Genomic DNA, 14,047 nt, shown 5'->3' on the forward strand with positions numbered 1-14,047 from the left:
TAAAACAGTACTTTGATAAACAATCCATACTCAATTATTCAGCAACAGCTATTAAGAGATGTTAATCTTTTAAAAGCAGTTATATGAATATGAACAAGGTTAGTCACAAAGCTGTATTACTTACCTTGCAATCTTGAACGTACTGTGTCAAGAGGGAAAAATATTGTCATAGCCGTTATGCTTCCCTAAGTAAAGACAAAAAATATGTGTAAGACAATAGATATGCCTAAAAACATTTACCATCTACATACTGTCATATGCTTGTACATACTAGATTCATTTAGCTTGATATCAAAGATAATAAAGAAAATGAGGACTCTTGATACGAAATCCATTATACACAGGTTTCTGAATTTTTAAGAAGTACTTTTTTTTTTTTTTTGGCAGTAAAATGCTCATAAATATAATGCAGAAGTTTTGATCTGGCCCTGTGCCATTTCTTAATCTAAAACACATCACTAAAGATTGTACCTACTACATATTACTACTGGATGAGAAACATGTTTTTCAGGCAAATCAGAAAAATATTTTGTTTTAAAGTGCCTTTGTGTAAACCACATAAGTGAATTTTTTTTCTCTAGTGATATTTGAATTAATAGAATACAGCATACTAAAAATCAAGTACATAATGATAAATATTTTAGAAGTATTAAACTGAAACTTTTATTATGTGCTGAACTCTTGGCCAAGTCTCATGGCCATCTGATAAGTGCTATATACTTGATTATAGAGGAATAATAACAATGATAACACTGGCCAACAAAAAAAAATTTTTTTTCTGCTGATTATGATCTGACACTTGATTTTTACTAATTTGGGTGCACTGATTTCAAATATCAAACCCATTTTTCTCTACCACATCAGGTTTTTCCTCTATGGCATTTTCTTTTTGCTAATTTGTAAGTTTTTGATAGTTTTTAAGAGGCAGTACTATTTAGAGGATCAAAAAAATCGATTTTCTAATATTATTTTCTAAAAGTATGTACTTTTAAAAATCTGTTCTTAACTTTTTATCAAGAAATTCGAAAAATTCCCAAAGATATAGCCTATTATTCAAAGCGGTGCGCAGATCAGAATCGGAGCGCTCACAGCTCTTGCTTGTTAGTAAACGAATAAATGCATAAGAACCTGCAACGGCACGTACTGGTGCTCTGAATGCGAGAGAGGCCGATAACCAACCTAATACATTTAGGTGATGAAAAGTAGGCGATGACAACTGCCTAAAACAAATGAATGTTATATGCATCATAGCAGACAAAGAAAATCAGTCAATCAAAATCAGTCAATCGTTAATCGATCGTGAAAGTATGGTGAGCGCTTATAACGTTTCAATAAAGTCTCTGGTTTTTTTTTGTCTTGTTAATTGCATGTTAGTCCCCAGTGAAGAAAATTATTCGTTTACTAACAAGCGAGAGCGGTGAGCTCTCCGATTCTGATCTGCGCACCGCTTTGAATAATAGGCTATATCTTCGGAAATTTTTTGAATTTCTTGATAAAAAGTTAGGAACAGATTTTTAAAAGTACATACTTTCAGAAAATAATATTAAAAAATCGATTTTTTTGATCCTCTAAATAGTACTGCCTCCTTAAAACTATCAAAAACTTACAAATTAGCAAAAAGAAAATGGCATAGAGGAAAAACCTGAAGTGATAGAGAAAAATAGGTTTGATATTTGAAATCAGCGCACCCAAATTAGTAAAAAACAAGTCTCATATAAAAGTCAGCAAAAATTGTGTTGGACTGTGTAATTATTGTTATCATCAACTTAATGGAGTTCACAGACTTATTGAGGAAGGATCTAAATATTATGCTAAGCACTATCTAATATTCATGCAATATCTATTATACTTTGCTTTGAACTCATTTATAGTAATGGCATCCACAACAGTCTTTGGAAACCTATTGTACTCATTCACCACTCTCCAGGAAAAAATTTAGTCCTCACACCCTTGCTACCCATACTCCTGCCATTTCTGAGTTGGTCCCTAGTTCTTCCACCACCAGAACTGATCTGAAAAATTTTCCTCTGTATTAATCCTGTAAAAATCTTTCAGTAATTTATAACTCCTTTTCTGCCTATACTAATTTCTATAACCCACAAAACTTCAATCCACCCTCATAATGTGCATTCCATAGACTTACCACCATCTTGGACATTCACCTCCTCATCCTCAAGAAAGCCAGATGACTGGATCTGTGCACAGTAGTCAAGACAGGGATCTTACCAAGGCCCTATAAAGTAGTATAATAACATGTATCTCTCTGTTCATTTAAGATGCTTCAGAAACCATGTAATCTGAAGAGCTGTTTTAACTACTTCTGCAATATGCTCTCTCTATCTACTAACACTCCCAAATCACTGCCACTGGCTTCATCAATTCTTTGCCAGATTTAAACTGACATCCATTCTCCTTTGCTCATAGTGCCAGTCTATTTAAATCATCTTGCAACATCATTTTAGCAATCTTTATTGCTATTGCTCTACCGCAATTTTACATTACCTGCAAATAACTGAATAGTTCCTCTCAAATCACTTCATATATCATTCTACAAATTAAATAGTAATGGCCCAAGGGCCTTGCAGCATGCCACTAATCACAGGCCTTCTACTGGACTCTACTCCTGAATAAACTACTGTTTGGTATCTTTCTATTAACCCTCTCATTCACTTCACCAACATTATATCCATCCCCATGTAATGCAATTTCCTGATTAGAAATCCATGCAATATCTTGTCAAAAGCCTTTGCAAAGTCCAGCAGTATCACTGTAAACCCAACTCAACTTTATCCAACTCAGTGGTTACTGTATTATACAAAGAAAGTTACTGAGGCATGACCTACCCAACTAACCAACTTTTCCAATACCTTGGCCATGACTCCTGAGATGCTGATCAGTCAGCAATTTGCTACCTCAGTGTTGGAACCGCCTTTATGCAATGAAACGATTTTCCCCCTCTTTCCACCAACTTAGAGCTGAGACTTAAATAAACCAATGTGGTCAGAGGCACTGCCAATTTCTTATCACCTTTTCTTAAAACTCCAGCTGGTATACCATTTAATCCCACAAGTGTATTCACATCAAGGTTCTGCAATATCCTATTGCAGAACCTTGATGTGATTATAAGCTTTTTCCTCTCTTGTTACTGCAATATCTCCCTGGATGATATATTCTGGCAATGTGTTCACTTAGTAATTCAACTATTTTGTCTGCTTCAGTTACCTCTCTACCATAAGAATTCATCAAAATTATTCTTCCTTTTACTTGCAACATGCCGAAAGAACTCTTTGGAATTGCCTTTGGCCTGTTGCATGTGCATATGTGCTTTGTACTGCTCATGTGCCTGCTGGTCACTTTCTCTTTGAATTCCCTCCACAATTTTTTGTAGCTCCTGCTTAATGATTGTATACATCCATTTAACCCCCACTTGATTTATCCTTCTAGCTCTAGGTATGCAGTCTGCTATTACTTAACTCCTTTACCATTTCCCGTGCATCATCCAGCCCTTGCAGTTTCATATGCCAAGGAATTGATCCAAGCATCTCCTAAGTTTGTCATACTTACCAGCCCTGCAATTCCAAATATATCCTTGCTAACTGAAAATTCCATACATTTAGCCACCTCCCAGGTCAAGATGGTATGATCACTCTTGCCAATTGGTGGCAATATGGTCATCCTGGTTATAAATTCTCTGATGCAATTACTAGATCTGGCACTCTCAAACCCCTAGTACATTCCATGACATGCTGCTCAAGTAATTATTCCTTAGTAGCTGCATAAGTCCATTTCCTTCCTCCTTCATGTCCTTTCCTTATGTTCCCATAGTTGAAGTCCTCCATAATAATTACCCACCCTCCACTCATTGAGCTTATTTGCCAATGCATATTATCTCATCCCCTGGTTTATAGCAGCAACCAACTGCTGGCTCTATCTCATGCCATATAACCTCAAATGCACTATTTTCATTGGCCTTCAGTTGAACTTCTACTCTCTTTGGTTGCAGTTCATCAGCTATCAACAATACCCCTCCCCTCATTCTTTTCTCATTATCCTCCATGAAAATACTATACCTTTCATATTCTATCCCACTATGTCGTCAGCCATGTCTCACCAATGTCAACCCCCCTCCCCCTTATTCCAAATGCCCTTGGCATTAGTGCACATAAAGTGCAATAGACCTCTAGGCCCACTACTATCCTTATGCTTTTTATTAACTACCACATTCTGGTTTGTTACTAGTGGTACTAACAAGCAGGGCATATTTTGCACATTCTTATACTTAACTGCCTCCCTGATATCTGTGTACTTGATCACCAGTCCACCCCCCCCCAACCTCCGAATGATCTAGCTTCCCTGCTTTTGCACCTCCAATCTCACTTCATTCAACAACTTTTTCAAAACTCTGAACACCAAATCCATTCCAAGTTATACAGGAGTGACAAGACAGGCTTTGAATTACAGGCCAATCTGATTGTCTGGCGTTTGTGTAAAGGTGTTAGAGAGGATAATGAGGACAGAATATAGAATTGGGTTGACAACATTCTCTTTGATGAATGGCATGGGTTTGCTAAAGGAAGATTGTGTTTTAGCAATTTACTTACTATAACAAGGTGACATGTGCATTAGACAAGGGGATGCATACATGGTGATATATTTAGATTTTGCTGAAGCCTTTGATAAATTCCCACATGACAAGCTAATAATTGAATTGGAACAGATAGGGAATTGGATCACAGATTAGTGCACTAGATTTGAGATTAACCGTCTGATAGCTATCAGCAAGTTGTGTATGGTGGAGCAATATCCTAGAAGAGGAAAGTCACTAGTAGTGTGCCCCAAAGATCTATCTTGGGACCAATGCTGTTTAATTTGTATGTAAATGATAGTGGGAAGGACTTGAATATGATATGCTGTTTGCAGACACAAAGTTGAGATGAATAGAATGGATTTTGTATCTTGCAAGTGGGCTTAAACAGATGTTCTGAATGGGATACCAGTTCAACATAGCAAAATGTAAGGTTTTAAAATTTGGGAAGCACAGATGGGATGAAGAGTATAAAGCTGGTGGGGGATATCTTAGAGAAGGTGGAGGAGATGAAGGATCAGTGGGTGTTGATAGATAAGGACCTGAAATTTTGGGGACATTTTGCTAAAACTGTGAGGACAGCACAGCACATTATGCAAAGAACACTGGCATGTAGGAGCAAGGACATTGTTGGATTCTGATAATATAGAGATTTAAGTAATTATTATTTGCTTCAGAATCCAACATGATCTTCCATCACAAAGGCTAGACTTGTAAATATTATTTAATGTAAACAACTTATTTTACAATTTAATATTCATATAACTACCTTTAATTTTATCTAATATTTAATTAATTAATCAAAGATATATGTATTAATAATGAAAAGACTGTATTAAATATTATTAAGCTATTTTATTTATTACTATATTAATATTACAAGAACTTGTATTTGATAATTTAACTGCGCATTAAATGAAATGTAAATATTCTCTATTTATTCCTATTTGTAGAAGTTTAACGTTATGCAATAGCTCAATTTTATTATGTTTTGTTTTGTTGTCATGGAGACGTATGTAAGTTAGCGAGCGCGAGTTTGGAACAGTGCGTGAGGAGAATGTTGAAAGTTTATTGAAAAGAGTTTTAGTTAAAGAGATCATGAGAACAATTTAGGCGGGAAGAACGGATATATAAGAGAGGAACGCTGAAAATATTAGGAGAAGGTGAAAGGGAAGGTGAGAGAGAAGGAGATAGATAGGAAACATAGAGAGAGAGAGAAAGAGAGAATTGGCATTCGGTTGGAATCGGAGTATTCAGCATTCGGGGAATCAGAGTGCGATATTAGAGAGTCGGCAAGTCACTCAAGCAGCTAATTTAAGTCTACTAGTCGAGAAGCAGTTAACTAATAAGTTGTAGAATAACAATTATAGCTACGGAAAACAACTGAGAGACTATTAAGTAGACTAGCGATACTTGAGTTGAGATTTAATTTCAGCACCAACCTTTCAAGGACATACGGAACCTTGAAGCAAAGCACGAAGTTACTAGAGAATAGTAGAGGCTGTAAAGTTGAAGTTTATCGTTAGCTGTGTTTAGAATTATAGTGCCTAAAGAATTATTTGAATGCAGGAGGAATGAACAACTGTGCATATAAAACCTCAAGATAAGGAATTATTGTGTATTGCCTTAATTCATGAGTGATCAGTAGTACTTCATGCAAGAATGTTTGTTTATGTGTATTGTGACTGATGATTAATTCAGTTATTGCTTAGAAGATTTATTTTAATGAGTGCTGTATACTGTTTAATTGTTTACGGTTATAAAAAGTGTTTGTGTGTAAGTTGATGAAGAAAGAAGATTATCGGTAAGATTATTCCAACCATTAATATTCCTATACAGAGAAGTGTGTGAGTTTCATCCTAGAATTTCCCTATACTAACAGTAACTATTGCGGAGAATTAGCTGAAGTGTAAAATTAAAGATGTTTGTTTGTGAAGAGGTGTTACTGCAATTTTTATTGTACTTTGAAACTTAAGGAACTGTGAGAAGACTGTATTATAGAGATAACAGATTTACCTTTGTCTGAGTCTGTATGATTGAACTTATCAGAGAAGCTAAAATGTTGTGATATCTTAATTACTGATTTGAACTTAAGTGTAAAATTTGTGATTCTAAAATTAAATGTTTGTTTTTGTTAATCAAGGTTGTATTTTGCCTGAATCTCTTTTACTGCACCATTCATAAAATATTCGAACCAAAGGGTGAATTAAATAAGTTTAATATACTCGGCCAGTATGTATAATAATAACACATAAAAGAGAAATGGTTGAGAGTTGGTTTTACTCTAATTCTTGGACTAATTTAGATATAGAGTGGCGCAGTCAATAAATATAAATTTTCTCTATATCTGAATTAGAAATCAACTAACAACTTATCAATTAGTTAAGAACATCGTAATAGTAATCATGTCGGATCCAAAGTATAGATTGAGAAGAAGTAGGATCCAACAAAATGGTGCAGCAGTCGACAGGATTTGATTCACTAAAAAAAAAAAAGATTGTAATATTAAGTATTAAAATTTGTAATAGTAAAAGGAATTTAAAGATAAAATAAGTGAATCGGTTGTAAACTAAATTCAGGCAAACATAGAGCTTATTTTAAGATTCTATTTTTTTTTTTTTATAGTTGTTGTTAATAGAGTAATATGGCTGTTTCATCTACTGCTAAAATGGAAGATGGTGAATTTTTTCGTACAGTGAACCCACAACAGGTTTTTCCCCCGTTTTCAGGTGAAGAATCAGATGATGTACTGTCCTTTTTTACTTATGTTGAAAAACTTAGGGAAATAGCTAACTGGACTGATTTCCAATTACTTATATTATTAAGAAGCAAATTAATTGGCAAGGCAAAAAACTTTTTTGTATTCATCTCCAGTGCTAAAGGAAACATTAGATTATCAAAAATTTAAGGATAACTTGATTTCACAGTTCTCAAAATTAAGAAGTATTGGCCCAAATTTATGGAAGTTACAGAGAGTCTTACAAAAAGATAAAGAGACTGTTACTGATTTTTACAATTGTTTATTGACACTAGCCAACAGTTTAAATGTGACTAATGCTCAGAAACCCCACTTAGTATGGATTACTTTCCAACAATTTAGAATAGGATTACATGATAATTTAAGGGAAATAATTCATAAGAAGGGAGCTACTGATCTAGAGGGGTGTTTTGAATTAGCAAAAAGGAGAGAGAGAATCCTAGAGGAGATGCATCAAATTTCCTCCATAAGGCAAATGTTAGCCCAAGATTGTGATGCTCGAGTCCCCTCCTCATCAACTCTTTTGTATCTGTCAGGTGGTACTCGCCTACCAAGGGCAACACCAGAAGAGCTTTCTGTTAATCCACAGGAACTATCTCTAAATAAGAAAATATTAGAAAATTCACTTAAACCTGAAGGAAAGGAAGATGAATACCCTATATTAGATCCTCATGAAATGACAAACCCTGAGTTAATAAGATCAACTAAGTCTATTGACAAATCTCCTTCTAACCTTGAGACTCTAAAAGGATAGGCTGAGCCTTTAAACCCTTGCAGATATGATCAATCATCTGACAACCTTATCAGCTATAAAGACATCCCAGATTCTTGTAGTTTCAATTCTCTAAAAATGCAAAACGTAACTATAGCCAAAGTAACTGGGAAATTGCCTTTGTCACTCGTACAAGGTTTAGTCGAGGAGGTTCCTTGTGAGATTCTTTTAGATACCGGCACCCATTCCCTGTTAAGCAAACTTAATAATCAAATCTCTGATAATGCCTCCTTGTTACAAAATCCTATAAAGATTACAGGCATTGCTAAAGTTGAAATGATTACAATGAAGAAAATAGTCGCAAACTTACACATTCCTTGCTTTCCAATTTCATTCTCACAAGAGCTAGTCATTCTTCCTGAGATTGCAGACACAAATGGTCAAGTAATTTTGGGTCTAGATTTCCTAGAAGAGAATAAGTTCATGTGTGATTTTGCCTTAGGAACCATTTCATTAAATGGCATAAGTTACCAGCCAAGGTCTTCAAAAGGATCTGAGAACAATAAACATGATACAATGGAGATAGAAGTAGTAATGCCCAACGAGGGTCTCGAAGAAAAGAAGGAGAAGTTATTGAATGAAGCCATGAGCTCAACTGTATCCAACACTGAAAGGAGTAAAATTGAGGAGTTTATTCAAACAATCTTCTTGAAATATCCTCGAGTCTTTACAGAGGATATCAGCTCTTTAACCTGTGCTGAGAAAATAGAGCACTCCATTCAGATTACCGCGGACTCTCCCATATACATAAAACAGTACAAGACCCCCCCCCCTGAAATATTTGGACAGACTTCAGGACCTTTTGAGTAAATATGAAAGAGTGGGAATCATAGAAGTCAAACTCCAGATGGATCAGCCCCTTCATATTAGTAGAGAAACCTGATGGGAGCCTAAGATTTATCTTGGACCTGCGTGAGATTAATAAGGTCACTAAGCCCATTGATTTTCCCCTTTGTAACATAGAAGAATTGCTAACAAGTCTAGAGGGAGCAACGTCTTTTCAAAATTAGACCCGAACTCTGGCTATTTCCAAATTCCCCTTAGGAAGGAAGATGGACAGTTTTTCCCCTTTACAACTCGTTGGCAGAAATATCAGCTCTGTTGACTTCCACAGGGGAGCAAGAAACTCAACCATGAGCTTTCAATGTCTAATGAACACTGTTCTCTCAGACATGTTGGGAAAAGGAGTCATGTGCTTTCAGGATGACCTATTAATCTACACCCAGGACCTGAAGTCTCACATGCATATCTTGAATAGTATGTTGGAAAGATTAGAGAAATCAAGACTATCACTGAAGTGCTCAAAGTGTAAGCTCTTCATGAGGGAGGTAGAATATCTAGGCCATGTGGTGAGCAATAGAGGCATTATTCCCACTCAAGAAAATGTCTCTGCCATCCTGAAAGTGAGAATCCCTACTTCTGTGAGGCAAGTTCAGAGGTATTTGGTAATGGTGAATTTTTATAGAAAATTCATTCCTAATTGCTCCAGAATAATGCAACCCATCATCGAACTGACAAAAAAAAGGAGAAAAGTTTCATTGGGGGGGAAAAACAACAGCTTGCCCACAACTCCCTCAACCTTGCATTAACCAAAGCTCCAGGTCTTAGCCTACCCGAAACTCGAGAAGCCTTTCTATCTAGCTGCAGATGCTTCTAATGACACCATAGCTTCCGTATTGGAACAAGAAGAAGGAGGAGATCTTAGACCAATAGCGTTTTTAAGTAGGAAGCTCTCCACTTCTGAAAGAAACTACTCTGTAATTGAGAAAGAAACATTAGCCATTGTACATGCCCTAAGGAAGTTCAGGTACATGCTGTTAGGACAGAAGATATTTCTAAGGTCAGACCACAAACCTCTGACATTCTTGTCTTCCATGAAAGACAAAAATCAGAGAATAATCTGCTGGACATTGGAGATACAAGGGTTCCAGGTCGAGATAAGCTACGTTCCTGGAAAACATAATGTGGTCGCTGACTACCTTTCCAGAGTGCTTGATGAAGAAACAAAAGAGAACTCAGATTATGAGGAAGGAAACATCAAATTAATAAAGACAGGAGGAGAACAACAAAACCACAGGAAACCACCTCACCTTCAGAATTGGGACAAGTCGTCCATAAGAGAAGCTCAAAGGCAAGACCCAGTATGGGGAGAAATTTATTTACAGATCCAAAAGGGAAATGGAGTTTTGGAAGAACATTCTTTCCTGCAATCCCTATTCATAGATGGTGATGGTCTTCTGTTGGCAAGGCAGAACTTCACTGGATGTTGGAAAAATAAGATAGTAGCTCCCACGATAATGATCCCCTGGATACTGCATTCCTTTCATGATGTAGGTTTAGCAGATCACCAGGGGTTTTTTACAGAACTTGGAACAGAATAAAAGATAGATATATATGGAAAGGAATGAGAAGAGATGTCGAAGCCTATGTATTTTCATGTATATTGTGTCAACGTAAATCAGGTAACGGAAAAAAGGCTCCCCTCCAGCCCTTTCCCATTCCAAGTCGTCCATTTCAAGCTGTGGCAATGGACATCATAGGGCCCCTTCCAACCACATTGAAGGGAAACTGATATATACTGGTGGTGATTGACACCTTGTCTAGATTTCCCGAGGCCACAGCTATGAAGGACTAAACTGCCCAGACAGTGGCAAACAAATTCTTTGAGTTGATAATTTCAAGATACGGAACCCCCCCCCCCCCCAAAAAAAAACCCTCCTCACTGATAAGGGAACAAATTTCACAGCTGAAGTCATGCTACAGTTATGTAAATTACTGAAAATACAGAAACTGTTCACCACTCCCTACCATCCTCAAGGAAATGGGATGTGTGAGAGAATGAATCGAACTCTCAGCAAACCCTATCTAAACTTGCAGATGGTCAATTAACTAATTGGGACAACTTCCTTTCACACACCCTTTTCGCCTGTAGAACAGCGTTGCACTCTGCTATAAGAGAGATTCCAGCTGTGGTCCTATATGGATTTGAACCCCCCTTTCCCTCATGACTTTAAAGACTTGAAAGCTAGTTCTGTTTTCCTTGACATAGACGAATATCTTAACAACCTAATTTATGAGAATAGAGTTGCATATGACCTTATAGCAGAAGCCAGTCAGAATAGCTCACAAAAAGCCAGAGCTTATGCTAATAAGATAAGAAGGTATAAGGAGTTAAAGCCTGGGAACCTAGTATTTCTAGAACAGCAACCCAGCAATAAAAGAGGAGGGAAATTTGGTAAAGGTGCTGCAGGCTCTTATGAAATAGTTAATAAAACATCCCCAAGTGAACTATAGAATAAAAGAAATGTCAGGACAAAAAAGAACCATAATTGTCCATTCAGACAGATTGAAATTAATTAAGAATATGCCAGATCACCTGGTCTGCCTAGGAGATCCCATTGAAAAAGTATGGAGTAAAAAAAGAAATTATCAAGGAGTGAGAGAATTTGGAAGAAACAACTTGGGATCAGGAAAAAAAGAAATAAAACAACCTAGGCACATCACCGAAGGTCAAAGAAAGGATTTGTGTTCTGAAGAAGACCCCCAGATTACCAATATAGAAGATATGCTACAGTCAAATATGATAACAGTAGGAATCTGAGTAAAGACGGGGAAGATAATACATGCGTTGTAGAAAACACAGGAGGGAGTTTCATCCAAATAAGGTATAACCTGAGACCCAGAAAAAAGGTAGTAGAAGTCTGATTCCTCCACCAATGAGTCTAGTGTGAAAAATTTTTCTTTAAAAAACAAATTTCAAAGGAAGAGTAAGCCTTTGTTGGATTCTGATAATATAGAGATTTAAGTAATTATTATTTGCTTCAGAATCCAACATGATCTTCCATCACAAAGGCTAGACTTGTAAATATTATTTAATGTAAACAACTTATTTTACAATTTAATATTCATATAACTATCTTTAATTTTATCTAATATTTAATTAATTAATCAAAGATATATGTATTAATAATGAAAAGACTGTATTAAATATTATTAAGCTATTTTATTTATTACTATATTAATATTACAAGAACTTGTATTTGATAATTTAACTGCGCATTAAATGAAATGTAAATATTCTCTATTTATTCCTATTTGTAGAAGTTTAACGTTATGCAATAGCTCAATTTTATTATGTTTTGTTTTGTTGTCATGGAGACGTATGTAAGTTAGCGAGCGCGAGTTTGGAACAGTGCGTGAGGAGAATGTTGAAAGTTTATTGAAAAGAGTTTTAGTTAAAGAGATCATGAGAACAATTTAGGCAGGAAGAACGGATATATAAGCGAGGAACGCTGAAAATATTAGGAGAAGGTGAAAGGGAAGGTGAGAGAGAAGGAGATAGATAGGAAACATAGAGAGAGAGAGAGAAAGAGAGAATTGGCATTCGGTTGGAATCGGAGTATTCAGCATTCGGGGAATCAGAGTGCGATATTAGAGAGTCGGCAAGTCACTCAAGCAGCTAATTTAAGTCTACTAGTCGAGAAGCAGTTAACTAATAAGTTGTAGAATAACAATTATAGCTACGGAAAACAACTGAGAGACTATTAAGTAGACTAGCGATACTTGAGTTGAGATTTAATTTCAGCACCAACCTTTCAAGGACATACGGAACCTTGAAGCAAAGCACGAAGTTACTAGAGAATAGTAGAGGCTGTAAAGTTGAAGTTTATCGTTAGCTGTGTTTAGAATTATAGTGCCTAAAGAATTATTTGAATGCAGGAGGAATGAACAACTGTGCATATAAAACCTCAAGATAAGGAATTATTGTGTATTGCCTTAATTCATGAGTGATCAGTAGTACTTCATGCAAGAACGTTTGTTTATGTGTATTGTGACTGATGATTAATTCAGTTATTGCTTAGAAGATTTATTTTAATGAGTGCTGTATACTGTTTAATTGTTTACGGTTATAAAAAGTGTTTGTGTGTAAGTTGATGAAGAAAGAAGATTATCGGTAAGATTATTCCAACCATTAATATTCCTATACAGAGAAGTGTGTGAGTTTCATCCTAGAATTTCCCTATACTAACAGTAACTATTGCGGAGAATTAGCTGAAGTGTAAAATTAAAGATGTTTGTTTGTGAAGAGGTGTTACTGCAATTTTTATTGTACTTTGGAACTTAAGGAACTGTGAGAAGACTGTATTATAGAGATAACAGATTTACCTTTGTCTGAGTCTGTATGATTGAACTTATCAGAGAAGCTAAAATGTTGTGATATCTTAATTACTGATTTGAACTTAAGTGTAAAATTTGTGATTCTAAAATTAAATGTTTGTTTTTGTTAATCAAGGTTGTATTTTGCTGAATCTCTTTTACTGCACCATTCATAAAATATTCGAACCAAAGGGTGAATTAAATAAGTTTAATATACTCGGCCAGTATGTATAATAATAACACATAAAAGAAAAATAGTTGAGAGTTGGTTTTACTCTAATTCATGGACTAATTTAGATATAGAGTAGCGCAGTCAATAAATATAAATTTTCTCTATATTTGAATTAGAAATCAACTAACAACTTATCAATTAGTTAAGAACATCATAATAGTAATCATGTCGGATCCAAAGTATGGATTGAGAAGAAGTAGGATCCAACAACATTATGTTTCTTTGTATAAGGCTTTGATAAGACCACATATGGATTACTGTGCAGAGATTTGGTTGCCAAGTTTTCAAAAGGATGAAGAGATGCTGAAAAGGGTTCAGAGACAGTTGAGTAAGGTGGCTTGCGGTCTCTGGAATGTTGACTATAAAGATAGATTGAGAGAATGCAAATTGCAGAGTCCAGTAGATAAAAGGATGAGTGGGGAAAAAATTGAGACATAAGTTAGTAAAGAGTTATTATTAAAATGGATTTAATTTATGCATATATTTTTATTAGTATAAAATTTTCATTCTAGTATCAGACATCTTTGGTACTTTCAAATTAAA

At 35.6% G+C, this 14,047-nt stretch overlaps 1 protein-coding gene across 1 annotated transcript in view; it reads right to left on the minus strand.

Annotated features, from left to right (window-relative positions):
• PMP34 (Peroxisomal Membrane Protein 34) overlaps positions 1-14,047 on the minus strand; it is a 178,530-nt gene that overhangs the window by 133,141 nt on the left and 31,342 nt on the right. The window contains exon 2 of the mRNA XM_090405144.1: positions 125-185. Coding sequence (XP_090261270.1) covers positions 125-185 — 61 coding nt within the window. The remainder of the gene's footprint in view (positions 1-124; positions 186-14,047) is intronic.

This window comes from Typopeltis vanoorti, chromosome 2, assembly GCF_054136105.1.
Source record: "Typopeltis vanoorti isolate ZY-2024b chromosome 2, IOZ_Tvanoo_1.0, whole genome shotgun sequence".
Classification (NCBI taxonomy): Eukaryota; Metazoa; Arthropoda; class Arachnida; order Uropygi; family Thelyphonidae; genus Typopeltis; species Typopeltis vanoorti.